At 42.4% G+C, this 25,571-nt stretch overlaps 1 protein-coding gene across 4 annotated transcripts in view; it reads left to right on the top strand.

The window, feature by feature from the left end:
• Positions 1-25,571, top strand: part of RUNX2 (RUNX family transcription factor 2) — a 178,747-nt gene that overhangs the window by 75,865 nt on the left and 77,311 nt on the right. For all 4 annotated transcript variants that reach the window (XM_033145591.1, XM_033145593.1, XM_033145592.1 and 1 more), the window contains 2 exons: positions 11,570-11,726; positions 22,542-22,646. In XM_033145591.1, coding sequence (XP_033001482.1) covers positions 11,570-11,726; positions 22,542-22,646 — 262 coding nt within the window. The remainder of the gene's footprint in view (positions 1-11,569; positions 11,727-22,541; positions 22,647-25,571) is intronic.

Below are 25,571 nucleotides of genomic sequence, written 5' to 3'. Positions count from 1 at the left end.
AAAGAAAGTGGTGGTTTAGCTCCCCACCTCCAAATGTTTCCTTTAATATGTTTCAAACTTCCAGTACTAGACATCTTTCCCTTACTTACAGCTTCTACAGCTATTTAAACTGATATATATATACACCGATAGAAACTGGGTATTTGCGTTATGCTGTTACTTTTGATGCACTGGAATTTAACAGAACTTCTAGGACTGTTGTGGGGAGTTGTTTCTTTTTGCAGTTGAGTGTGTCTGTCCAAAGTATAAGATTTAAAGTTCTGTTTGGAAATTCTCAAAACGTACATACCTCACATAGGGAGTGATTTTGATTCCCTGAGTAACAAGGATGAAAGGGCCTTGAAAGAGTGACAGAAAGGAGGGCTATGGGTTAACATCTAAGATGGAAAAGTGGGGGAGCCGGGCACTTCCTTTTTCCTGTGGGAGATTGTGCTGGACTCCTGCTGGATGAATTAGGAAGTTTTTGCCCAGAAGATGCTTGATTTGCCAGGAGAAACAGAGGCTGTATTATTAGAAGGTTCACACATCAGTTAAGTACCACCCAGATCTAAATCAGGAATGTTTTTTAATTTTCTGCTAACATGTCCACACCCTTCTAACTTTAGGAAAGGTAGAGTGCTTTTCCCTTCCATTTTGATTTCTTGGGCATACTTTACAGTACTCGGTTATAGTTGCAAAAAAATTACTCATTTTTTCCACAGTGGGACATCCCAAGGCATTTATTGTCCCAGCAGTGGATAACTTTAAAAATCTAAAAGTAGCACATGTTGTTGTTGTTGTTCAGTCGTTCAGTCATGTCCGACTCTTCGTGACCCCATGGACCAGAGCACGCCAGGCACGCCTATCTTCCACTGCCTCCCACAGTAGCACATAGGGATCAGGTATATGTACAGGGAATGTAAATTGAATCAATCCAACCATATCCTCAGGACCAAGCCCTTTCCCTTAACGTTTGATAATAGCCATGACCAAAGGTATACTTAATCCTCAGTTGGAAATTGTGCACAGACAGAATGCGGCAGCTAGACTGGGGACTGGGAGTGGCTGCCGAGACCATATAACACCAGTCCTGAAAGACCTACATTGGCTTCCAGTACGTTTCTGAGCACAATTCAAAGTGTTGGTGCTGACCTTTAAAGCCCTAAGCGGCCTCGGCCCAGTATACCTGAAGCAGCGTCTCCACCCCCATTGCTCAGCCTGGACACTGAGGTCCAGCTCCGAGGGCCTTCTGGCGGTTCCCTCACTGCGAGAAGTGAGGTTACAGGGAACCAGGCAGAGGGCCTTCTTGGTAGTGGCCCCTCCCTGTGGAACGCCCTCCCATCAGATGTCAAGGAAATAAACAAATATCTGACTTTTAGAAGACATCTGAAAGCAGCCCTGTTTAGGGAAGTTTTTAATGTTTGATGTTTGATGCCCAGAGTGGGCGGGGTATAAGTAAATTATGATGATGATTCTCCAGAGAATGGACTGTACATTTCACACAGTGCAGGAAACGATGTTGTGTTTGTAAATGGAAAACAAGACATTATTAAAGGTGTGGAGAAATTTGACAAAGTAAATTCAGTCTGCTGGATTCCCCTCCTCCAACAAACAATGACTTTTCAGCTGTAGGTTTTTGGAAATCCAGTAGTTTCAATTTTGATGATGGCTGTAATATGCCATGCATTCTACTGTCGTTGAATAGCTTTAGTGTTTAGTAAAGTTCTGCACTTTGTTCAAAATTCAATGGACAAACAAACAGTCCATGTAATTTTGGATTTCTCCAGGTAACCTGTTTTTACTGGACACTTGTTACAAGGCGATTGAAAAAGTTATTGAAGGTTGCTTCTCTTCCCCCCCCCCACACACTTTTTGGAGGGTAGCAGAATCCAGTTATTTGAACTCTCCAGCAGCCTACTATGCAATCTGCAATCTTCCTTCATAAACTGCAAGAGATCTGTGTCTCAGATCTGATTATTATTGTTCTCTGTCTTGGCTCTACATGATACAGCTTGCAGATAGCAAGTTGAGATAGACCCTTGGAAAACTAGACTTTCTCTTAGGGAGTGCTTTTTCCCCTCTTGTACATCTGCCAACATTCTCAAGAACCGTGTCAGTTCTTCTTAATACTTTTCATTCGCAGAGAGCGCTGATAGGAAAGGGTGAAGTTTTTATTATACTTTTGATCAGTGTTAAATTACACTGATGTTGGATTTGTAATGCACAGAGGCAAGCATTATATTCCATTGCAATTAATATATGTTTGTCTGCTCAGTTCTGAAGTGTTTTGAAGGTAGCCTCCAAAAGAAATCTTGAAATGCATGGGCACAGGCAATATGTATGAAGAATATATCTGTTAGGCAAATAGGACAGGTTTTTTTTTTAAAAAAAAAACAAAACAAAACAATCAATCACATGTCTGCCCATGGTCAGGTATTCATACTTGCACCAGTTAACTTGGGTGACTCAATTCAGTGCTGGCTGCATAAAGATGCTGCTGTGGTTTGTGCCTTATATGTATGCAATAGACACCTTCCTGTTGGCAACATCCAGATGCCCTCCAGATATTTTGGGCTGCAGTTCCCATCACCTCCTGCCAGCATAGCCAAAGATCAGGCATGATGGGAGCTGTAGACCAAAAGGCCTGGAGGGCACCATGTGGGGGGAAGGCTGGTAGAAACAGTCAGAACTGAGGTGTCAAATATGCTGACCTGTGCCCTGAACATTTCCCTGATCTTTGTATACCATGGAGATAGAGCTTTCACTTGTATAATGCGACAGAGAGAGCCGTGTACTTTGTTCATAGCATGGTGCTGCACTAGAGGGCACATGGTGTTGGTTGAGGTGGACTTCGGTAACAGGGCGCCCTAAACAAGAACAATATTTGGTGCCCCACCTTAATGCTTCTTATTTTCACAATAGTTCCTGTTGGTGCTTTGAGTATAAATATAGGTTTTTAAATATATACCATATTGGCCCAAATATAAGCCACACTTTCCCCCCACATTCTGACCGTGAAGTGCGGCTTAAATTCGCGACCTTACAAAAATTGGCTTTTACAATATCGCTGCTGGAACAGACATACAGTGAAACGGAAGGGGTGTGAGTGCCTGCCGAACTTTAAGGGAGCAGCTTATTTATACACAGTGCTTTTTTCTTAAAAAATGCTTAGGGGTACTCTCATTTTGACTCAAGAAAACCACCATTTTATAGTTCAAGTCAGGAAAAATAAAAACAGTAAATGGACAAAAGTACAAAGAATATGCATTACCTCGTATTACACAGTTGATAGCTCAGAGTAAGTTCCACATTGGCATGAGGTTGTGTGCACTAACATCTTCCCTCCTACTTCCGACTCCTACTCCACACATTAAACGCTCACTTCTGTCTGAGACTCAGGAAACACCGTGACAGAAAATGAGGTTGCCATCGGGGTAGCAATGGAACTGATGATTCTCCATGCTAGAGAAGAAACAATTTTTCATTTTTTTTTTAAATTGGTTTCTTCTCCCGTTAGATGTTTTGGGGTATGCGTCCTCCTTCATCCCGCCAGAAAAGAGCACTGCTGGGGGGTGGGTGGGTGTGAGAGGGCAGGGGAGAGAGAACCTGCTAAATGGTTTTCCTAGATACCGCTGATAAAAGGCTCTCAAGTGATTTGCAAGAAGGTTCTGCTGAAACCTCCAGTATATATTTACAAATAAATGTGTTTAGTATATAAGCTCATTGCATGTCATTCCTAATTTATCCTGAGGAAAAAACACCTGCTGAAAATTGCATAGAAAGATACACCATGTACAGAACAACGTATATTTATTTTTGTAAAGTATTTTGGTTTTAATTGTAGAGACTGAAATGGCATAGAGTTCTGCTATGTCATCTGAGTATTTATTTCAAATTTGTCATTAATTTAAAAGTAATATTATATATTTAGAATGCCTGATAAAAATTCACATTGACCTAAGAATTACATTGACCAGATCAAAGTGTTTATATGCTGAAATTTGGAGCAGTATTTTATCACAGCTCAGGTGAAGTAGATGAAGGCCATTGTCTTTCGATCAGATTCCCATGACACGACTCATTCTGTACGGTGGGACTGGACTAGGAACCCAGCATTTAACCCACTGGTAATGTTTTCTTGTATCTTGTACGGTCACTAACTGAGCATTCACAAATAAGAGAGAGAGAGGGAGAGGCCTACCAAGTCAGTGGGACTCTATGAAAGTAAGTGGTTGAAGGATTTGTAGTCAGAATTATTAGAAAATTGTGTCTCTAAACTTTTTGCTGACCCTGAAAACAGTAATACTAGCAAAATGTTTTAAAGATAGCAACAGAAAAAAAATACATTTAGATGGGTATAGCTATTCAGAAGCACTGCAGAAGTTAAGGGTCAGCATTTCCACCTAAACCCCAGTTTTCAGAGTTTATAACTCAGCTGGTTTAAATAGCTTCAAGCTGAAATTTGGTGTACAAATTGTAGGCACATTTCTAAATTGAACAAAGCATAGTGTAGGCCTGTTGCTCTTTTTAAAGCTACAGGGAGGTGCTGCACTTTAAAGAAAAATATTAAATGTACTTTCGGCCATAGCTAGGTAAGAAGTTATTTTTAATACAGAAGATTTTAGGGTAATTAAATTGGATTATGGATGCTATTTTTATAGAAATGTATTCCAGTATTACAAATAGTAATAGCCTTAAAAGAGTTTTTGAAGCATTTATTCTTCTTGTTGTCCAAACAATCTTTTAATGATATTTTTTATTTCTATGGTATTGCTGCCCAAAGACATGACATGCTACTTCCAGCTCACATCTGTAGCTCTTCAGGGTAAACACTTTGGTCATTTCAAGCCATGTTGGCCTGAATTTAATCAAATTGGTTACCAGGCTAGCTGGATGAAATTAGCTTTTTAAAACAATAATATGAAAGTTTTAAGAAGCTTGTTCATTTTGTCATAGACTCTCCTCAGCCATTAAAGTTTTGCATGGAAAAAACCACAACTACTTATGACATGGCACCTTTGGAAATTAGATAATTAGAAAAAAATGAATTTCAATGGTGGAAATTGAGAAACGCGCCTCAGAAGCCGTTCGACTTCCAAGGCACATTCGAAAATGGAAGCAATTATATCCGGGTTTTGGGTGTTTGGGTTCTGAAACGCTTGAAAACCGAGGTTCCACTGTATTGTGAGTCACTTAGAAAATATACTTCATTGGGCGGCCATACAAATATAGTTAACAGTAATAGTAAATCCAGTTTTTCATCCTGGTTCATTCTACCCTGTTTTATAAGACCAGATTGTGTTTGAGGTAGGCAGTGCATAACTGGGCAGGATACCTTTGGGAAAGGGAACAGTCGTCACTGAAGAAAACACCACACTCCAAGCGTTCAGAGATATCAGTGGAGGCATGCTTGTGTCTGAGCTAAGGACAAAGTCTAGCTGTCCAGTGGTCTTGTCTTGTGGGGAACAGTGGGGGAGGGGGGACACAACTCAGTCCAGATTCAAATGTGCCGCAAGTAGAAAGTGAACTAAAAGTGCATGCAAATGGGTGGCTCTAACTGACAAAACCACAAGCTACACAACAATTCAAGTAGATGTAATACACATATGTGCACATTTCAACATTTATAGAAAATTGGTCCCATTTTACAGTTGAGGAATGGCAAGGCGCAACAGTAAATTGCTAGCCCAAGTTCAGTTGGTGAATCCATGGCATGGAATTCTCAAGCTGTAATAAGAAGATGCCTTTGCGCATACACAGGATGTTTTTTTCTTTCACCATTGTGCTACTGCAAGCCTTCCTTAAGTGCGGCGCAGGGGTGCAAAGATTCCCCCCCAGGTTCCCCAGAGTTGGCGTCCTTTTTTTAGGGAGCTGACACCTCACTCAGGAAAAGAAAACAAGAAACATAAGGAACCCAGCGCAACAAACCAGCCCGAGGCGTCGGCAACTGAGTGAAGCCGGGCGCCTTGTGGCATAAGCAGCGTGCGCTGGGTGGGCCTCTCCACGGCCCTACACCAGTCCCAGGAGGGCAGATCCGGCCGGCCGCCTGAGCACCTCACTGACTCGCTCACCCCCAAACTTGCGTCGCAGAGCCACCTGCAGCAGAAGAGCCCACCGCGGCACTCCGACCAACAGGCGGGCTCTTCCCCAGACTCCAACTCTTGGGCCTCGGACTCTCGGCCTGGCGCCCCTGCGTGTGATCTTCCACATAGATGAAAGCCCCAGCACGTCCCATGGAGGCTGAGGTTAACCATGGCTGCTGTCCTAATCAGGATGGCTGTGCCCTACCCTTAGCATCTGCGGGGATACGCTGGGTTTAGCAAGTAGGAGAGCTCATGTCCCACTTGTGGGCTCCTGTAGACACCCAGATGGCCACTGTGAGAACAGAATGCTGGCCAGTAATGCTTAGTTTGATCCAGTAGCCTCTTCTTTACGTTCTTTAGAAATTATGCATGGCATTTACTTGCACTGCTAGCAAACGACAACCAGAGAACAGACAATTCTGTTCCTTCCATGCAAGAATCACTCCTCTTCAGGGGCGTAGCAAGGTAAATTGGTACCCGGGGCCAAAACATTTTTTGTCACCCCCCCTCCCCCGAGGCATGGGAAGGTCAGGTGGTACCCGGTGCGGAAAAATTCTTGTCAACCCCCCCATTGATTCCCCCCCCCACAAAAATGGTTTTACGTTATTTCATATTTTCTTACAAAGGAATAATAACAAGTAATAATAATAATAAACTTTTATTTATATCCCACCCTCCCCGGCCAAAGTCAGGCTCAGGTTGGCTAACATCAGATACATAACAATACATAATCAAACAATAATTAAATTACCTCCTAAAAATATCTCAATATCAAATTAAAGTCTAATTAGATGGCTTTCCACAGGGTTAGGGATGGGAAGAGTAAAGTGTTCTCTGAACTGAAATTTCAGCCTTTATGACATAGGAAAACAGCCAAGTGAACAGCTATTTTGGTGGAGGAGGGTCAAGATATTAACCAATATGCATGAAATTTCATATATAGCTATATAATCCCTAGTATAGTAAGATAAGACCTTTGGAGCAGGCATTTAAAAAAAAAATTCAAAAAAAAGATTTCCTTCATAATTTGTCACCCCCTTCATTATGGAACCCGGGGTGGCCCGCCCCCCCTTGCTACACCCCTGCTGCTCTTCGTTCCTTCAACAAATCTTCACACAATCAAGGTCCTTTTTATGACTTTCTTGTTCCTTTTTGCCTGTTTTCATAATGGCTTAATTTGTGCCGAGACTCAGCCAAGGAATTTGTTTTCAGTACAAGAACTGAGTCCAGAAATATTAGAAGAAAAGTACCTGTGGACATATGTACAATGCCTCTCCATTGCCACTGACTAACTGCAGTCTCCTCCTTTCAAACACACTTCAAATTTAGGAAGTGCTTGCCTTTGAACACATGTTTAGGCGGGATTTTCATTAGGCAGAGCTGAGCCTATGACACTTTTCCTCCACATTCTTAGCTTGCCTTTTGCTTCTCGTGTGTGTGTGTGTGTGTGTGTGTGTGTGTGTAAGACACACACATAGTACATACACACATAACGCTTATCAAACCAGGACTTTGAATTGAGCCTGGAAACTGATTAGTAACCAGTGCAGTGAGGCCAGAATCTGTATTTGTTGTTGTTGTTCAGTCGTTCAGTCGTGTCCGACTCTTCGTGACCCCATGGACCAGAGCACGCCAGGCACGCCTATCCTTCACTGCCTCTTGCAGTTTGGCCAAACTCATGTTAGTAGCTTCAAGAACACTGTCCAACCATCTCATCCTCTGTCGTCCCCTTCTCCTTGTGCCCTCCATCTTTCCCAACATCAGGGTCTTTTCTAGGGATTCTTCTCTTCTCATGAGGTGGCCAAAGTACTGGAGCCTCAACTTCAGGATCTGTCCTTCTAGTGAGCACTCAGGGCTGATTTCTTTGAGAATGGATAGGTTTGATCTTCTTGCAGTCCATGGGACTCTCAAGAGATCACTCCTCCCCCTCCTGCTGCAACCAGCTCCCCTCCCCTCTTGTCTCCCAGAACTAGAAGAGGGCTGAAATGGGTGGAGGAGAGGTAGGCTGCGCAGACATAGTTTCTGATTGCAGACATAGTTTCTGATTGCTTGGAAAGGGCCCTGCAGAGGAGGGGACTTGGACGGTTGAGGGGAGGTGGAGACTTTCAGTCTCAGCAACTGATTCATGGGATCAGACCTGCTGGGGATGAGCTGCTGTGCTCATTAGGCCTGACACTCAGCCAAGTCTGTGAAGATCGTGCTTTTGCTGCTAAACAGTGTGATGTACTGCTGGCTCGCTCTTTGATGTGTATCTAAAATTGAATATATTGTAATAGATCAATGGTGCTAAATGTTTAGGTTTAGTAAATATTAGGATTCAATTAGAACTTTTATGTTGTAACTGGGATATGTTGTAAGACAATCTCAAGGTGTATTAGAAGGGGATTATGTAACGGGTTTGAGTTGTTTAATTAGTGTTTATGTGTACAGACTGTGTGCCAGACTCTTGAGAATGTAATCAAGAGCCATGTGTATTGGAATGTGTGGACCTCCTTCTGAGCACCAGCAGTTAGCATGTGAAGAGTTAATTAACCTAGATAAATGTCCCAAGTGTGTTGTTGTTGTTGTTCAGTCGTTCAGTCGTGTCCAACTCTTCGTAACCCCATGGACCAGAGCACGCCAGGCACGCCTATCCTTCACTGCCTCTCGCAGTTTGTCCAAACTCATGTTAGTAGCTTCGAGAACACTGGTCCCAAGTGTGTACCAGCCTTCAATCTTAGTCACACAACAAGTGTTGATGAAGTCAGGGAAATGCCTTTGTTGGGGGATTAACCATTGGTACTTCAAAGCATCAAATGAACTGACCATTAGAAGGCTTAATTTATAGGAACAGCAGGGTTAGGGGAGATGCCTTGGACTTGAGTGCAGCACTGCTGTGGGGGAAAAGCCCCCCATGAGATGACCATGTTGCAAGATCTGGACTCCATGTAAATTCAAGTGTAAATAAGCGAATAAATCATGTTTCTTAAAGCTACAACAATCCCCGCCACGTCATTTGAACCCATTGATTGGTCCTTCTTTCTTGAAGTCCTTGTGTCATGAGCACTGGAAATTAAATGTTTTTTTTTTAATAAAGTTTTTATTGTTTTCCATATATAAAGCAAAAGAAAAACACTACAAATACACAATGAAAAACACAATAAACAATAAACAAATTCAACAACAATAACAATGAACATAAGAAAAACATATACATACCTAAACATACACTTATCTTTATACCCTTCTTGTTTCTATCTTCTCTACATGGGGACTTCCCCCGTTCCCTCCACTGCATTCGAAATCAATATATATTTTGGGTAACTTTACATCTTTTTCCATAAACATTTACCAAATCTCTTAATAATCTTTAGATTTGATTAATCAAATATAAATCATCACTTAAACTCAATATCTTAAGATGCTCTTAAACAATTAAATCATTCGCAACAAAACTTCTTCTGAACAATTTTATCTAACATTAACAAGCTAAAGCCAATTCTACTAACTAATTCTGCTCAAATATTCAATTTTGCACTATTAACTAAATAATCCTTAAATTTCTTCCAATCCTGTGACACCTCCTCCTCCCTCTGGTCTCGGATTCTCACGGTCAGCTCGGCGAGTTCCATATAGTCCATTAGCTTCATCTGCCACTCTTCCACTGACGGGATCTCTTCGCCTTTCCAGTTTCTTGCAAGTAGAATTCTAGCAGCTGTTGTGGCATACATAAAAAACACTCTGTCCTGACTGGGTATCTCTTCGTTGGTCATGCTCAAGAGAAATGCCTCTGGTTTCTTACTAAAGGTAATTTTCATTACCTTCTTAAATTCATTATAAATCTTGTCCCAGAAAGCATTTACCCCTGGACATGACCACCACATATGATAAAAGGTACCTTCCGCAGATTTACATTTCCAACACACATTTGTCATTGTAGGATTCATTTTAGCTATCTTAACTGGTGTCAGATACCATCTATAGATCATTTTCATAATGTTTTCTCTTAAACTATTACAAGCCGTAAATTTGATACCTTCCTTCCACAATCTCTCCCAATCATCCAACATAATATTATGGCTCACATCTTTCGCCCAATCTATCATTGTCGATTTAACCAATTCATCTTTCGTATGCCACTCTAACAACAAATTGTACATCCTGGAAAGGTTTTTAGAGTTCACTTCGATCAATTCTGTTTCCAGTTTTGATTTTGAGCACTGGAAATTAAATGTGGCTCATTGTCTAAGTGCTAGCGTTTCAAATATTTGAATATGGCTATTTCACTTGCCTGTTCTCCAGACTAAAGATACCAAACTTCTTAAGCCTTTCCTCATAGGACTCACCGTATTTTCGGGCCCTTGCCACCTTGGTTGCCTTACTTTGGGCACATTCCAGTCTGTCAATGTCCTTTCTTAAACTGAGGTATTTAGTACTGGACACAGTGTTCTTGTTGAAGTCTGACCAAAGGAGACTAAAGTGGCATCCTCGCGTTTTGCCATTTGTAGCTTAGAAGTGCATTGCACCTTTTTTCCTGCTGCATTGCACTGCTGACTCATGTTTCGCTTGTGGTCTACTAAAAGCCCCAGATCTTTTTCACATGCACTGCTTTTGAGCTAGGAGTCAACCATTCTATTTTTGGATCTGAATCTTCCTGCCTAAATGCAGAGCTTTTCATTTATATCTGTTGAAATTCATTTTGTTCTGGCCCAATTCAAAACCATGTCAAAATCATTTTGGGTCCTCTTTCTTCTGATATATTAGCTATCCTGCACATGGTGTCATCTGCAAATTTGATTAGCATCCCCCCCCCCATTCCATCATCCAAATTATTTATAAAGATGCTTACTATTGCCAGGTCTGGGACAGAACCCTGTGGCACCTCACTTGTTGCTTCTCTCCTGGCTGATGTGAACGGGTGGTTAACACACCTGGAATAGTTCGTCAACCAGCTAAGAACCCACTTACGAATGTTCCATATTTTGCCAGCTTGTCGTCAAGACTACCATTGTGGACCTTGCTGAAAGCCTCACTGAAGTCAAAATATACTATGTCTACAGCATTTCCCTGAAGGCTAGTAACTCTGTCAAAGGAAGGCAAACAGGTCAATCTGGCATGACATGCTGGTTCTTAGTGATCAGTCTCCCCCCCCCCCCCCATGGATAGACTGGTTAATTATCTGTTCTGGAACTTTTCCAGGTTGGCCCTGCTGCCACCAATGCAACTCTATTGGCCCTGTTTCTGACCATCCATGCATTGGAGGGGCCTGTAATTGGGAGTGCAGGACGTATATGGGCTTCCTCCACCTTGATGTGGATGCCAGGTTCCACATATTGAAGGGAGTCTCCCTGTATAGAGCTTGCTTCCCACTATAGACATTGACCCTCAACACAAGGAAGGGGGGCTCACACACCACAATGAGAGATAACGCTGCTGTTTGTGATTACCGTTTGCACTATTCATCTCAAAATTCATAGGTGGGTTTGAGATTGAAGCCACATAACTCTGTTGTGTCTTTATTGCCGCAGGTGGTGGCTTTAGGAGAAGTCCCTGATGGCACAGTGGTCACAGTCATGGCTGGGAATGATGAAAATTACTCTGCAGAGCTGAGGAATGCCTCTGCTGTAATGAAGAATCAAGTGGCACGGTTTAATGACCTGAGATTCGTTGGCAGAAGCGGAAGAGGTACATCATTTTATTATTATGCATTTATTCAATCAACAAATATAAAGTCCCAATTTGAAAACGATTCCACACTAAAACAATGGTTATTTTGTAAACAAATCATGCTCAGCCTTCCATTTGTAAGATAAATACTGGTTTGCAAAATTCTGTATTTATTCAGACTAAGTTGCCATTCTAGGGTACAAAGCACACATGCCCCACCCAAACTGCTTGTTTTTATGATATCTGAACTTTGGGAAGAAATATTTCAAAATAGTTCTAATTTTGTGGGTACCAACAAATGGGTGGTAGTACAGAAGCATGAAGGAATTTCTGTTGTGGAGTAGAGGCAAATGAAGTTCACTTTAAAGTTATGGTATTGAGAAAAAGAATACGTTTCATCTTAGCTATGCAGCCAAGTCCTCAGCATATTTACCTGAGTTCTCTGTCAAGTAAGCATGCAAGGGATTCTGAGATTCTAGTCTTCATAGTGAAGCAGCTGCTCAGGCTCTTGCAGGAAGCATTTTAATACGATATTGCTTGTTTCAGGATTAGGTTGGATGTTCGTAAATGAAGCCCCCTAGTGAAAAAACAACAATGCTTTGGCAATCCAAACCAAAATCCCCTTGAATTTTAATTTCACCTGTAAATAAGCTTGGGCCATTCCCGTCCTTTCTTCTTTCATATATCTTCCAGCAGCAGTGATGGGGAGGCCTGCTCCAAAGCCTTGCCAGCAAAAGGTTCCCAGCATAAAGAGACTTGGGAAACACAATTTGCTGTGACTTTGAGGTCCTTTGCTAAAGGTCCAGAAGCACAGATAAACTACAATTCCCAGGGAACCTCCTGCTGGTGATGCTTTTATGCCTAATAAAGAGCCAGGGAATAGCTCTCCTCGCTGTCCTCTCTCTGCTCCATTGCTTATATGTGCCCCTTCTCCCTTTGAAGGGAGAAGGGGCACATATAAGAGCCGGAGCACCAGCATGGAAAACTGGTCATACTGATGGGGTGGCAGAGTAGTGTTGGAATACTAAACAGCATCCTACAGACAAAAATAGGGACACAATTGTTCTCATTCCAGAGACATCACCTATCACCATGACATGATGCTGAAACCTCTAACGTCAGCAGCAAAGGCGTGCGAAACAGCAGGCTGTGTGCTGTGTGTTGTATTCAAGAGTGTGCATTGCCTTCTATGTATGCCTAAAAGCAAGATCCATCTCTCCCTTCTGAGAGATTGAATTGCTAGGGACCTGGGAAGGGGGCTGAACTTTGAATAGCAACTATATGTATTAACAAAAAAACAAAGAACAAGGCAACTCCAAAAGCTAAAAATAAAGATAGTGATTTTCCAAGACCAGGAAATGGGGGATGTTCAGCTACGAAAGGACAGTTGAAGAGAAGGGTGCCAACGTGAATAAAATATTGGGGAGGCCCAGGTAAGCCCTGCCCCCCATAATCGATCACAAGTTGTGGAGCACACACCCCATTTAAATGGCAATGTCCATCTACTTTGGGGGCTGCCTGCCTCCTCAAATATTGTACAGTATTTGGGGGGGGGAGGGACCTTGGCCCCTAGGAGTTGGCTCCTATGGTTGAAGAGTGGAATGGCCCAAATTTTCTGAAATTTTAAGTCACCTCTCAGAAAAATGCATGTTTCCTCCAAGCCCATTCCAAACTGAGGTGGGGAGATTTTGCTTATCTCTAAAATTACAGTATTTTTATTCAGCATCGGGTCTGTCTGATCCAGTGCTTACTGAGACTGAAAAGCTGTGGTAGGTTTCAATAAACTTTGGATCAGGTTCCATACATAGTACAGTTGCTAAATTAGTGAGAATCAAGTATTGTTTACTTTAGAATGGAAATGAATATGACTTTCTAGTTCCCAGAAGATTCAGCTCTGAAGTTTCCCCTGCCCTTTAAAGATCTTTCTGTAACATGAAATTTAGCCTCCAATCGTAAGAACTTTTTATAGCAATAGAAAGAATGAAAAGAATTCCCACTGAAAATCCCCGTAACTGCTTCAAAATTGAAATTAGTGACTAAATAGATGTTTGAAACAATGATGATTTACATTTTTTTTTAAAATACAGAAATCCCCAAAGCAAAATGAGTTTGCTAGCTATATGAAGTTTAAGTACCGTAACTCAAAATATATGAATTTGTTCAATATTTTGTCCGTTGTAGCACAAGCAACAACTTACGCCACAATAAATCCTTGGCATCCGGGCAGAGCTGGATTGCTCCATCCCATTTCTCTCTCAGGCAGGAAAAACCAAAAAACCTTTTGCCAGACTTGGATTCTTGCTCGTTCTGCTGTTAGGAGTTGTGGACCTACCCAAGAAGTCTTAGTATGGGAAAGAAGGGTTTGACAGCAGACTCATTCTGATTTTTATTCTGGGAGATAGCACCATGTGGTATTCTTGTGCCTTCCTTAAAGCAGCAGCGAAGGATGATTTTTTTTAAAAAAAAAAAGCAAATGAGCTTCATTTGCACCTCCCAAATTAATACACAGATCAGAACATAGAATTATAGAACACTCTTGGGATTGTGCATTCCTCCTAATTTTGTGATATAGTTCTTGGCTCAAAAGTATACCAAAATGCCTAAAGAATGAATATTTTAGGATAAACTATGTTTAGAAACACATTCATTGAGATGAAATAAGCATCACTTAGATTACTTAGATAAGTGGAGAAGTCCACATATACTGGTGCTGAAATGGGGTGGAACTGACTTGCAGATGAGTGCATGCAAAATTGACCCTGGCTGGGCAAAGACTGACCCTTCCATTCCCTCCGGCCAGGCTAGGCTGCTGCTTCAGCACAGGGGTTGGGGGTCCTTTGGGCACCTTCGCCCCAGTGCTCCATGCCACCCGCTCTTGCTCCATGGTGCCCTACAGAACAGAGGAGGAGCCCCCTAACTTACCTCCTCATCTAAAAACAAAACAAGTTATGCAAAAACAGGAACCAGACTTTTCTGAGTCATGTAATTGACATAAATGCAAATCTGAGAACAAAAGGTACTGCCATTGAATTGTGAGAGGGGCCAGAATCACTGCTTCAATCAGAGGGGTCATTGTTACTATCTTAACCATTTGTGACCCGCCCTGAGACCTGATGGTATAAGGGCAGGAATATAAATTCAATAAACAAAATGAAATAAATAAATAAAAATGGTAAAAGTTATATAGCAAGGGCTGTTCCCAGTGAATGGCTTTTATTTTAGGGGTGTGGCCAATCATGTAATCTTTTAAATCTATTTCAATGCTATATAATAAAGAACACTTCTGTTGCACAGATAATTTGATAAAAAAATATTCCCCCCCCTTTCTTATTTTAATGTATTGTTTTAAAATTCTGTTTTGTCTTTATGTTGATTGATTGAGCTTGAAGGTTTTTTGGCATCTATTTCAAGATAGCCTGCAACAGAAGTACAGTAGTTACAGCACAAGACTGGTGCTGGAAAAGAACAGAAATCTGATGTAGCACTTGTCTGCTCTAAAACTCATTTGAAACCTATGATGCACATTTATTAAACAGTAGGAAATGAAGTGAGTATATAAAAAAAATCACAGCGAGTCTCCCTCACTCCTACCTCCCATGGATAAGAAGCTTTCTGTGATCAATGAGTAAAATCTACAAAAAGTGATAGTGTATTTTACAAACTCTCAACATATTTATTTAAGAAACTTCAAAGGATAACAAAGGGTATGTGCAAAGTTTTACTATATTGGCTTTCCAAGTTTTGGCTACTTTCCCAAATAGCAATTTTTATATTAAAAAAAAGAAAGAAAGAAAGGCGGGAGGGAGACAGACTTAACTGCTTGCAGACTTTTCACGCATGGAAGATGAAGAAAGCTTCTTTTGATGAAGTGTAATTATGTCCAAACAGAGCTGACCCCCTCCTCCTATATTTCTTATGATCTTAACGGAAGAAAGTAGGGTTTTTCCTTTGAAGCAGCCGGGATTTGGTAGAGGATGTGAAATGCTAGCTCCTTTCTGCTGCCAGAGGCATGATGGAGAAATTGGTCCAGACTTGTCTCTCAGACACAGAGCAGAGAGCACGAAAGAAAAAGTTATCATTAATGATGGATTTTTATAGCACTGCTTAAAATAGAAGGAAAGGAAACAGTAGTAGTAAACAGGAGCTCATGTGCTATAAACATAGCAAGAATGTTCTGGGCTAAGTAGACATTTCTGTTTATTGGAGCAGGGCAGGTAACAATATGAAACACATGTGTAATATGAAAATGAAAATATGGCAAAATAAAACATGAGCTAGAACTTCACACGCAGTTGAAAACATTGCCCTGGCAACCAAAGATCAGACTAACTCGAAAGCTTTGCAATACTTCCAGAAAAGGACCAGGCATATGCAAGGATCCAAGCGTAGTGCATTCTACAGTGTTTGGGCAGCGCCAAAGACTCCCATCTACAGACTATTTCAGCTTAATTATCTAACCTAGTTAGGGAGGTCTGCCCAGCTGTTCCCTACTCCACGTTCCTGTTGCCACGACAGCTTTGTCTCAGCCGCTTGATGTGGTCCTCTGAATGCCGCAGTGGAGGGATGGGGAGAAGCAGATTCCATGTGCCACTCATCTTTTTACCAGGGGACTCAGTCCAGGAGCAGTGGTGAGTTGCAAATTGCCACTTGGATCGAACCACGCCTTATAAGGAAGGGTTGAAGGAGCTGGGTCTGTTTAGCCTGGAAAAGAGGAGAGTGAGAGGATATATGATAGGCCTCTTCAAATATCTAAAGGGCTGTCACATGGAAGAGGGAGCAAACTTGTTTTCTCCTGCTCTGGAGGGTAGGACTCGAACCCATGGCTTCAAGTTGCAAGAAAGTTCCTGGCTAAACATCAGGAAGAACTTTCTGACAGTAAGAGCTGTTTGACAGTGGAATGGACTCCCTTGGGAGGTGGTGGACTCTCCTTCCTTGGATGTTTTTAAGCAGAGGTTGGATTGCCACCTGCCATGGATGCTTTAGCCGAGATTCCTGCATTGCAGGGGGTTGGACTAGATGGCCCTTGGGTCCCTTCCAACTCTATGATTCATTTCAAACGCTGCTTGCTGTAGTCAGGAAGGTCTATACAATGATCTCCCAGCCTTACTGCCCACAGACACTTTACCTCCCATGATGTTTTATAAGACAGCAGGCCATTAATTAGAAGATATCCCAATATTGTTCAGAGCCAAGAAGGAGATCCTCCTTGATTTACTGTAGAGCAGGGGTGAGGGGTGGGGAAACCGTGGTCCTTCAGGTGTTGTGGGATGCCAATTCCTAGTCATGGCCGATGGTCTGTGTTGTTGGCAGCTGGAGTCCAAAGACAGCTGAGGGAGGGGCTCTGCTTTATGGCATATAATATATGTTAGCTTTGTAGTAATTTCCTCCCCTCAGGAAACTGTAGCACTCTTAGAGGGGGTAAGGAACCTTTAACAGAGAATTCTCAGCTTTATCATCTTCAGTTTCCAGGAGTCCTTGTGGAGGTGGAATTGTGATAGTTAAACAGAGATAATTTGTATGCCCCTAGTTTTGGCTCCGTGGATGTAATTACTTAACTTCCTTTTACTGCACTGGTAGATAAGTGGTTAAGATTGGAGTATTTACTGCTGCAACCAGCAAGACTTTGTAGAGTAGAGATCTACTTTGTAGAGCAAGATCTTTGTAGAGTTACTGCCTGACCTGTGGGTAGACATATTGGTGCAAATACTTATGATTAAGATATTTGACCTGTAAGTTAATTGCAACAACATCTGACTGCAGAATCTGCCCTGTGCACCTCTAGGGTAGTTTCTCTCTTCAGCATAGAGTTTCAAGGACACCCAGATGTGTTAATGACAAAGAATGCCCAGTATGGGGATACACTAAAGCAGTGGTACCAGATGACTTCTGAGCCAGCGAGGTTCATAAAAAGAACACTAAAATTAGTAATTAGCCAGAAGTAAATTTCAAGGGCACAGAGGAACCAGTAAAAAGAATGTGGAAAGGAGCTGATGGGGAGAGAATCTGGTCAGAATCTGGCAAAAGTCAGGCATTCTTAAAGTCGCAGTGATTTTACTGTGAGAGATTTAAGCCAATGCTTTATGCCGCAATCTAAGCCTACTCAGAGGTAAGTCCCATTGAAGTCAGTGGAGCTTACTTCCAAGTAAGTGGGGTTAGGATTGTGCCTTTAGTGACTCCAATGGGACTAAAATGTGCTTAGCTTTGGGCTGGATCATGACTTTTCTCTTCTGCATGACTAAAGATCTTCATAAAACACAGTGTTTTCTCTGATACAATGAGAAATACAGTTGGCAAATGTGTATACTAATATTTCTTTTGATTTTGCAGAATGTATCAAAACACATCAAGCATCTTAATATTTTATATTTAAGGCTTTGCTAGAGGTATTTTTGCATTTTAGACCCATCACTGCTCTTTTTTTTAACCCCAACACTTTCATTTATGTGAGCAAAGCCAGGTCCCGGAATTCCAAGCCAAATTTATTAGCAGTCTTCTTTTTAAAAAGATGTCCAGCTAAAGTATATTCCCACTTTTAATTGTGTGTCTTTTGAGTACAATATCAGAACAAGAAGATCAACATTTGAGATGGTGCAGGGAGCTTTCAGTTACACTAGGATAGAGAGAACGCAGCGTTGTTGTTAGAATGTTTTGGGCAGGATCAGTCCCCTCAACCCCCACCCCAGTTATACGAACTCCTGTCTTTTTCCAAGCCTTGTACAGCAATTTGTGACAAAAATATTGTTTGTTTTAAATCAGTTCTGGCTAGCCAGGATAGAAAAAGTGGTTGGAGCAAGCCGATGGGAGCTTCTCTTTTTTCTTCTTGGGCAGAAGGCGGCTTAGGTGGAGGCAGAACGCTCAAGGGAGGAATTTAAAAATGGCATCCTTGATTCTCTTGTAAAAAAAATAGTAGGGGGATGGGGGATAATGGCAGAGCTGATGGCAAGGAAAAGAACCTGGCAGGAGAGGCTGGTCTGACAGCTTAGTTTACTGGTAAATAGAGGAAAAGCCCTCTCCTAAAAATCCACTGAAGGTTTTGCTGGCATCCTAATTTAGTGGTAGCAATGAAACCTATGTCTGGACAGCAGGGGTCGTTCTTACTAGCCAAGATCAAAGACTTGCTTGCCTCTGGCGTGTTGAAGAGTGGGGTTGTTGGAAGATGAAAATTTAAAGTAAGGAATTAAATAAAACACCACAAATAACATCAATCACAAACCAGTGGTCAACAATAAGGTTAGCCATGCCCAAAGGCTGATCTGTTGAAAAACAGAATAGGTAAGATTGAAGCAATAACTGTTTCTCCTCCAGCTTCATACTTTCCAGAGGATGTAGCTTAGTGACAGGTCACTTCTGCTTAAGTGTTCCATTTCTGTCTATCACCATGATGTAATTAGCAAAATAAACATTAGGTAAAGGTAAAGGGACCCCTGACCATTAGGTCCAGTTGGATACAACTCTGGGGTTGTGGCGCTCATCTTGCTTTCCTGGCCAATGGAGCTGGTGTACAGCTTCCGGGTCATGTGGCCAGCATGACTAAGCCGCTTCTGGCGAACCAGAGCAGCGCACGGAAACGGCGTTTATCTTCCCGCTGGAGCGTTATCTATTTATCTACTTGCACTTTGATGTGCTTTTGAACTGCTAGGTTGGCAGGAGCTGGGACAGAACAGGAGCTCACCCCGTTGTGGGGATTCTAACCGCCAAACTTCTGATCAGCAAGCCCTAGGCTCTGTGGTTTAACCCACAGCGCCACCTGCGTCCCAAATAAACATTACTCATGTTCTAAATCACAGATTTTCCTGCAAATGCTGTGTCCTAGTACTGGGATAGAAATGTTTTATTCCCTTGAAAGATTTACAGTCATATTCATTCTCTCTCTCCTCTCTGTATATATGTCCAAGATGTTCTGAAGCACATGTCTGTTAATGAATGCTGTAGGTCTGAAGCAAGTTTAGAGAGGTGGATTGTAAAGGAAAGCTTGCTTACTAGAGTTGACAGCAACAGACCTGTTCTGTTTTATTTACGTACCCTAATACGAAATGACAGGGACCCAGGTGGCGCTGTGGTCTAAACCACAGAGTCTAGGGCTTGCCGATCAGAAGGTTGGCGGTTTGAATCCCTGCGACGGGGTGAGCTCTCATCGCTCAGTCCCAGCTCCTGCCCACCTAGCAGTTCGAAAGCACGTCAAAGTGCAAGTAGATAAATAGGTACCGCTCCGGCGGGAGGGTAAACAGCGTTTCCGTGCGCTGCTCTGGTTCACCAGAAGCGGCTTAGTCGTCATGCTGGCCACATGACCCGGAAGCTGTACACCAGCTCCATTGGCCAGTAAAGCGAGATGAGCACTGCAACCCCAGAGTCGTCTCTGACTGGACCTAACGGTCAGGGGTCCCTTTACCTTAATACAAAATGAACACACAGACACGCATATGCGCACTTGCTTTGTATTAGACTTTGAAAAGACTGTATTAAATTTTGTGCTGCTACATATTGTTTAAGAGTTGGGTTTTGATTTAATACTGACAAGGCAGAGACAAGGCAGAGCTCAACAAGGCAGTGACCGTTTAGAGGGAAAATGACCTTTTTAAGATTCTGGTAAAAAGGCAGCCTAAATGAGCCATAGGCATGAGGCTGCTGGCTGCTTTATTGAGTCACTGTTTCACGCCCACCTTTTCCTGTCTTGAAACAGTTTGCAGTTTTGACTATCTGAAATGATTAACAGTTGCATATCTAAGTGATTGGAGCAGTAAGTGACTCTGCAGAACAGACAGAGACCACAGCCTTGCATGACTGAATGTGTATTCAGAGCCTGTCCCCTTTTCTTTCTCCCTTTCTAAATAGCTTTGTCTTTTTAACAGTTGCATTGCATGCTACCTTGCAGTTGTGAAATAGATCACATTTTACACATGCAAAGCAACTTCGCACTGGATAGGTATTAAGGAAGGAAAGAAAGAAGAGTTCTATAGATTGTTCTAGTAATGATGATATCATATTATGACTACAGGCATATTAAAAGCAGGAGACACTAGCTCTCCGTTTGATGGCTCCCGGGAGCGATATTTATTCTTTTCACATATTGTAATGGACAAATTAAATAATGAAACAATGTGATGTAAAATAACATAGAATTCATTTCAGCTGCACAGTGCAATGAACAGTAATTCTACTCAAGAGAATAGTTTTACACTGGTGTAAATGCTTGAGTGGAGCTTGGCATTCTGCTCAGAGTAAGTTATTGCAGTTCAATCAGCGCTGGCCATGACCTTAGTACACTGAATCACATGCCTTGTTCCATGTTCAGAAAGACATAAGGCAGGACTTGTGGGAATAAATATGCTAATGTTTGGTGTTACTCAGCCCCTCAGCATAAGAACCCCAAGCAACGCTTGCTCCTCTTAAAAGCAGAGCCACTGGTGAAGAGAGAGCCTTGGCTGCCCAGCTGTTGAGCAGCTTCCTTGCCTGCAGACACCCCCCCCCCCCGCTTGCTGCCTGCTTGCTCTATCCCCACACTTGGATTGAATTATAAAAATGAGGAGGGGCTGCCTTTGGTGTTCCTTGAGTCTGTCAACTACCTTCCATACTGAGAAAAAAGCTCTTTCTTGCCTTGTGGTTTGCAATTTTAGTGCCATGATCAGGCAGCACCAAACATCACATTACACCTTTCTGCTTCATTAGGAGACATCTCTTTTCTATTTCTTTTCCCACTGGGATTTCCCCCATGGAGCTCCTCTTCCTGGTCTTGTTCAGGCTGGGACAAACCTTTTCTCTATTGCTAGCTTCTTGGGGCAGGAGCCTGCTAGTTGCTTATGTTATTTTGCAAAACAGAGTGGAACGCACCTTGTATACCATGCTTTATGTAAAAGAAATGATGTTTGCCCCATATCTGAAGTGTTCCTGTTTATATTCCTGGCTTATCTTTGTAAGAGGCGCTGTTATGTGAGCCAAAACATTCCTGTCACACTAAGGAAACCCCCAGAGGGCTCTAGTTTCAGCAGTCCTCTCCTCTGAGAGGTATGGGGGCTAGCATGCCCTCCAACATTTCTCGGATGAAAATAGGGACGTCCTAAGGAAAAGCGGGACAGCTTCTGTAAATCTGGGACTGTCCCTGGAAAATAGGGACATTTGGAGGGTCTGGGGTAGTGCTCGCCTACCTTGGGTACCATAGTTGGCAGAGCCGCTGCTGGGCTGGTAGGTGTCTTCTTAGACTCAACCCAGGTGTGTGTCTCAGGGGATACCCAATCGTGCCTTTTTCTGCTCAGCTCCTCTTCTGCTAGTTGTGTATTATCTTGCTGAATGCTGCTGTCTGGACATTATTGCCTCAAAGCAGTAATGGGCATAAAGCCTGCTGATTGACATTCATTGCAAAAAGAAGAAGCAGTCTGTAATAATTTCTCCACTATTATTTCACCATCTGATATTTAAATTAAAAAAAAAAAACGAGTTCCAAACATTAGAGTGAAACCACAGCAGCATAATGTTTCCTTGATCCACTGGGGCTTCGAGTTTGATGATAATTGGGTTCAGTAGCAGCCAGCATGATGGGACAGAGGCCCCTGCTTGACCTCCTGGCTGGCCAGAGGATCACTGCTGCTTAGTGGGAGGCAGGTGCGCCAAAAGCAGTGAGCAGTTGGCTTCGTTGGTGCTTCCCCACTGCCTCAACTTCAGTACTCCTAGCACCACTGTGGGACCCACCTGCCAGAAGGTCAGGTAAGTGCCTCAATCCCACCAGGCCATCTTCTGCTGATTGGAATTCTGAGTGCTGTAGATGGTTTCTCAAGCAGCCATATTTTTATACTCATTCTTTTCCTTCCCCCTTCCCCTTGTTTTCACTGTTCCTTACAGGGAAGAGTTTTACCTTGACAATAACAGTCCTTACAAATCCCCCCCAAGTGGCTACGTACCACAGAGCTATCAAGGTGACAGTGGATGGACCCAGAGAACCAAGGAGTAAGTACGCTGTTCTCTGCTTGTGATCTGGAATCTGGTGCTCTTCATTTGTGGAAGTAAATGGCTGCCATCACCTTCAGTGTATGATACTATTTCTTCATCTCATATTCCTAGCCCAGTTGTCTCTCTTGCGGAGACCTTGCTGTGATTTAGGCGAATTGTTCCAAGTTTAGAGCATAGGTGGCCAATCCAGTAATGGGACTTCAGAGGACTTCATTGGAAGCTCATGGTGCTCAGGCTGAATTCATGCATCATCCAAGCAACGTGTTTTCCTCCTGGAATCCAGGCTGTGTCCTCACTAGTTTGCTGTTTGGGTGAAGTGACATCCACATGGTTCTGGCCAATTTTATCCATGCCCACTTTCCCTTTGCTAGGGGTTTTCTTAGCTTGGTTAAATTTTGCCTATACCGTGTGGACACTGCTTTGCAAAATGCTGAGGGGTGTGTGTGTGTGTGAACTAGGTTCCCATAGTCTGTTTTAAGGCAAGTGAAGAGGGCATTCAATAAACAGTCCAATATTTTGAGAACCCAAGACTTCAGTCGCCTGGGCCCTTTTGTGATAATGTCCCTGTGCCTAGAAGGACCAGCACTGAAGGTCAGGCAGATCTCATCCCCTGCTTAATTCAGTAAGACCAGGAAGCAAGGGTTTTTACTTTACATCTCATTAATGAGGTGTGAATTGTTTGAGATTAAGTCTTTATAGGGTTGTGTTAATGTGATTGTAATTACTTAGATGCATCTTCAGATGCCATTTTCCAGAACCTGAGCAAATATGCTCACTGTTTTGTAAAGGAAAAAACATTCAGATATGTGGAATGTGGCACGAACGTCATTGTGTGCTTCTGAATACATTTCCCCCTATTTCAGGCAATTATTTTTACTCTTCTACTAGTTAATTATGTCATTTATAACTAGATTTTCTTAGTACAGAATCCAGCTTTAACTGTGGAATCATGAAAGAGCCCTTGGGAATAAAGAACATGGCAATATACTGTAATAGGACTGAACTAGCTTAGGAATTGTCTGCACTCAGATGATCTTTCCTGCCTTTATACAGCTGAGGTTTATGAGTACTGCTGATTTGCTCCCCACCACCACTGCCCGCTGTCATGAGCTGGCTTTGTCAGAGTGCATTAAGCCAGAGTCTCTCATTACATCTGAATTTGGGAATGATCGCTTAAGAAAGAAAACAATGAGGCAGGCTCCTATGTGTAAAATGAAGAAGTCATTTGCGACGTGACCAGCCCTGGTTCAGCTGCCAAAGAACGAGACAGGACAGTATCCTTCAGGCATCCAGGTGAATCTCAGTTAACTAACCAGAATGTGAAGCCAGGCTTACCGGTATTATTCTGGTTGCTAACTGTCATTACGGCAGACTTCCTTGGTTCAGATATAATGGGGAGCTCTGGTATAACATAATCTGGGACTGAAGTGCCAAGCCAATGCAGAAAGGGAAAGGAGGACTGCTGTGGAGCGGGGCAAGGCAAGGCAAGGATGTTTGGCTCTAATATTTGTCCCGGATTGGAATTATTGAAGGATACTGACAGTTAATCGTATTAAGAAATTAATGATTGTTTGAAGAGTAATCACATTAATATCACATAAATGCTTCTGATGGAAGCATCATAGGCATTTATTTGCCTTTGATGAGTAATTGCTGATGAAACCTTGACAGGAGTGCAAATTCAGTTGTTTCAGTGTTACACCAACTGCTGCCTTCTTCATGTTTCCCTCTGATTAAAAATGGAGAAATACTGGGATCTCCTCTGTTCTTGAACTATATGGAATTTGCCTGTGCGTGTTGAAGATTGTTTTCACCTTGTATCAGAGAAGCTTCCTGTCTTTTTCATTCATCTCTGCTAAATTTGCTGTTCTTGAAAAAGGCCCTTTTCTCATTTGCAACTGCTAGCACTTAGTGAGTTTGAAAGCATTTTGTCCTTTGTGAAACACTGACAAGTTTCTACATCTGGATTTAATTTGGTTCTTCCCATTTGGAAGTCTGCAGCACTGTGCTGATATACAGTACCTTTGAAACAGGAAATTTCCAAACAGGCAGACAATATTTAAGCGCAGCAAAAGGAACAGATTTGTGCCTAAATTTGCCCATCAGCACAACATATGAATGCTTAGCAAGCAGCAAACATTTCAGTAGCAAGAACATTCATGTATGAAATTTGCTAGTGCACGTGGGTCCCATTATCCAAGCACTTGTAGGAAAATTCACTTATCCAAACACAAGGAATTAGTACCCAAGCCTTGCTATACACACCACAGATTCAGATATCCAAACAGCTGGATCTGCGTGTAAACAAATAAGCAGGCTTAGACAAACCTTACTTTTTGTGTTCTGCTGGTTTGAGGCAGCCGCTTTGCCAGAAACCAGGGGGGAGGAAGGAGGTGAGATCAGACAATTAAGACAACATTTTTCCTTCCTTGTTACCCTTTTGCAAGGTTTCAGAGGGTTTCCCTGGGTTCCGCTTTTGTCTGTCATTTGGAGGTCAGAATTCTGTGGTCGGGAACACAATAGAAATATTCTCATAGGAATCAATGGAAATAATTTACTGAATATGCGAACACTTGCTTAACAAACGATTTTCTGAGAGCACATTGTGTTCTGATAGCGAGACCTCCATGGCAAGTAGCACCTGTCCTGTTCCCATAGGCTTAGAATGAAAATAAAACCTGGCTGCCATATGGGGACACACAGTCAAAGAGAATACAGTCATGGTGAAGCTTTCTCCATAACTGTATTACTGCATGTGAAGACAGGCTCTGGCAGATGGAGCAGATGAGACCAATAGTGAGGGGCAAATGAGGGTTGTCAGTCTAAATGGAAGGTGGGAAACACCAGCTCTCTGGGAAATCAAGTACTCCTCTTGGCTACAAAGATTGACAGGCAGCAGCCGCCAGACTAGCCTATTTCACA

The sequence above is a fragment of the Lacerta agilis genome, chromosome 3 (genome assembly GCF_009819535.1).
Source record: "Lacerta agilis isolate rLacAgi1 chromosome 3, rLacAgi1.pri, whole genome shotgun sequence".
In the NCBI taxonomy this organism is placed as follows: Eukaryota; Metazoa; Chordata; class Lepidosauria; order Squamata; family Lacertidae; genus Lacerta; species Lacerta agilis.
Note: the sequence above shows the minus strand (reverse complement) of the source record. Positions and strands in the feature narration are given on the sequence as shown.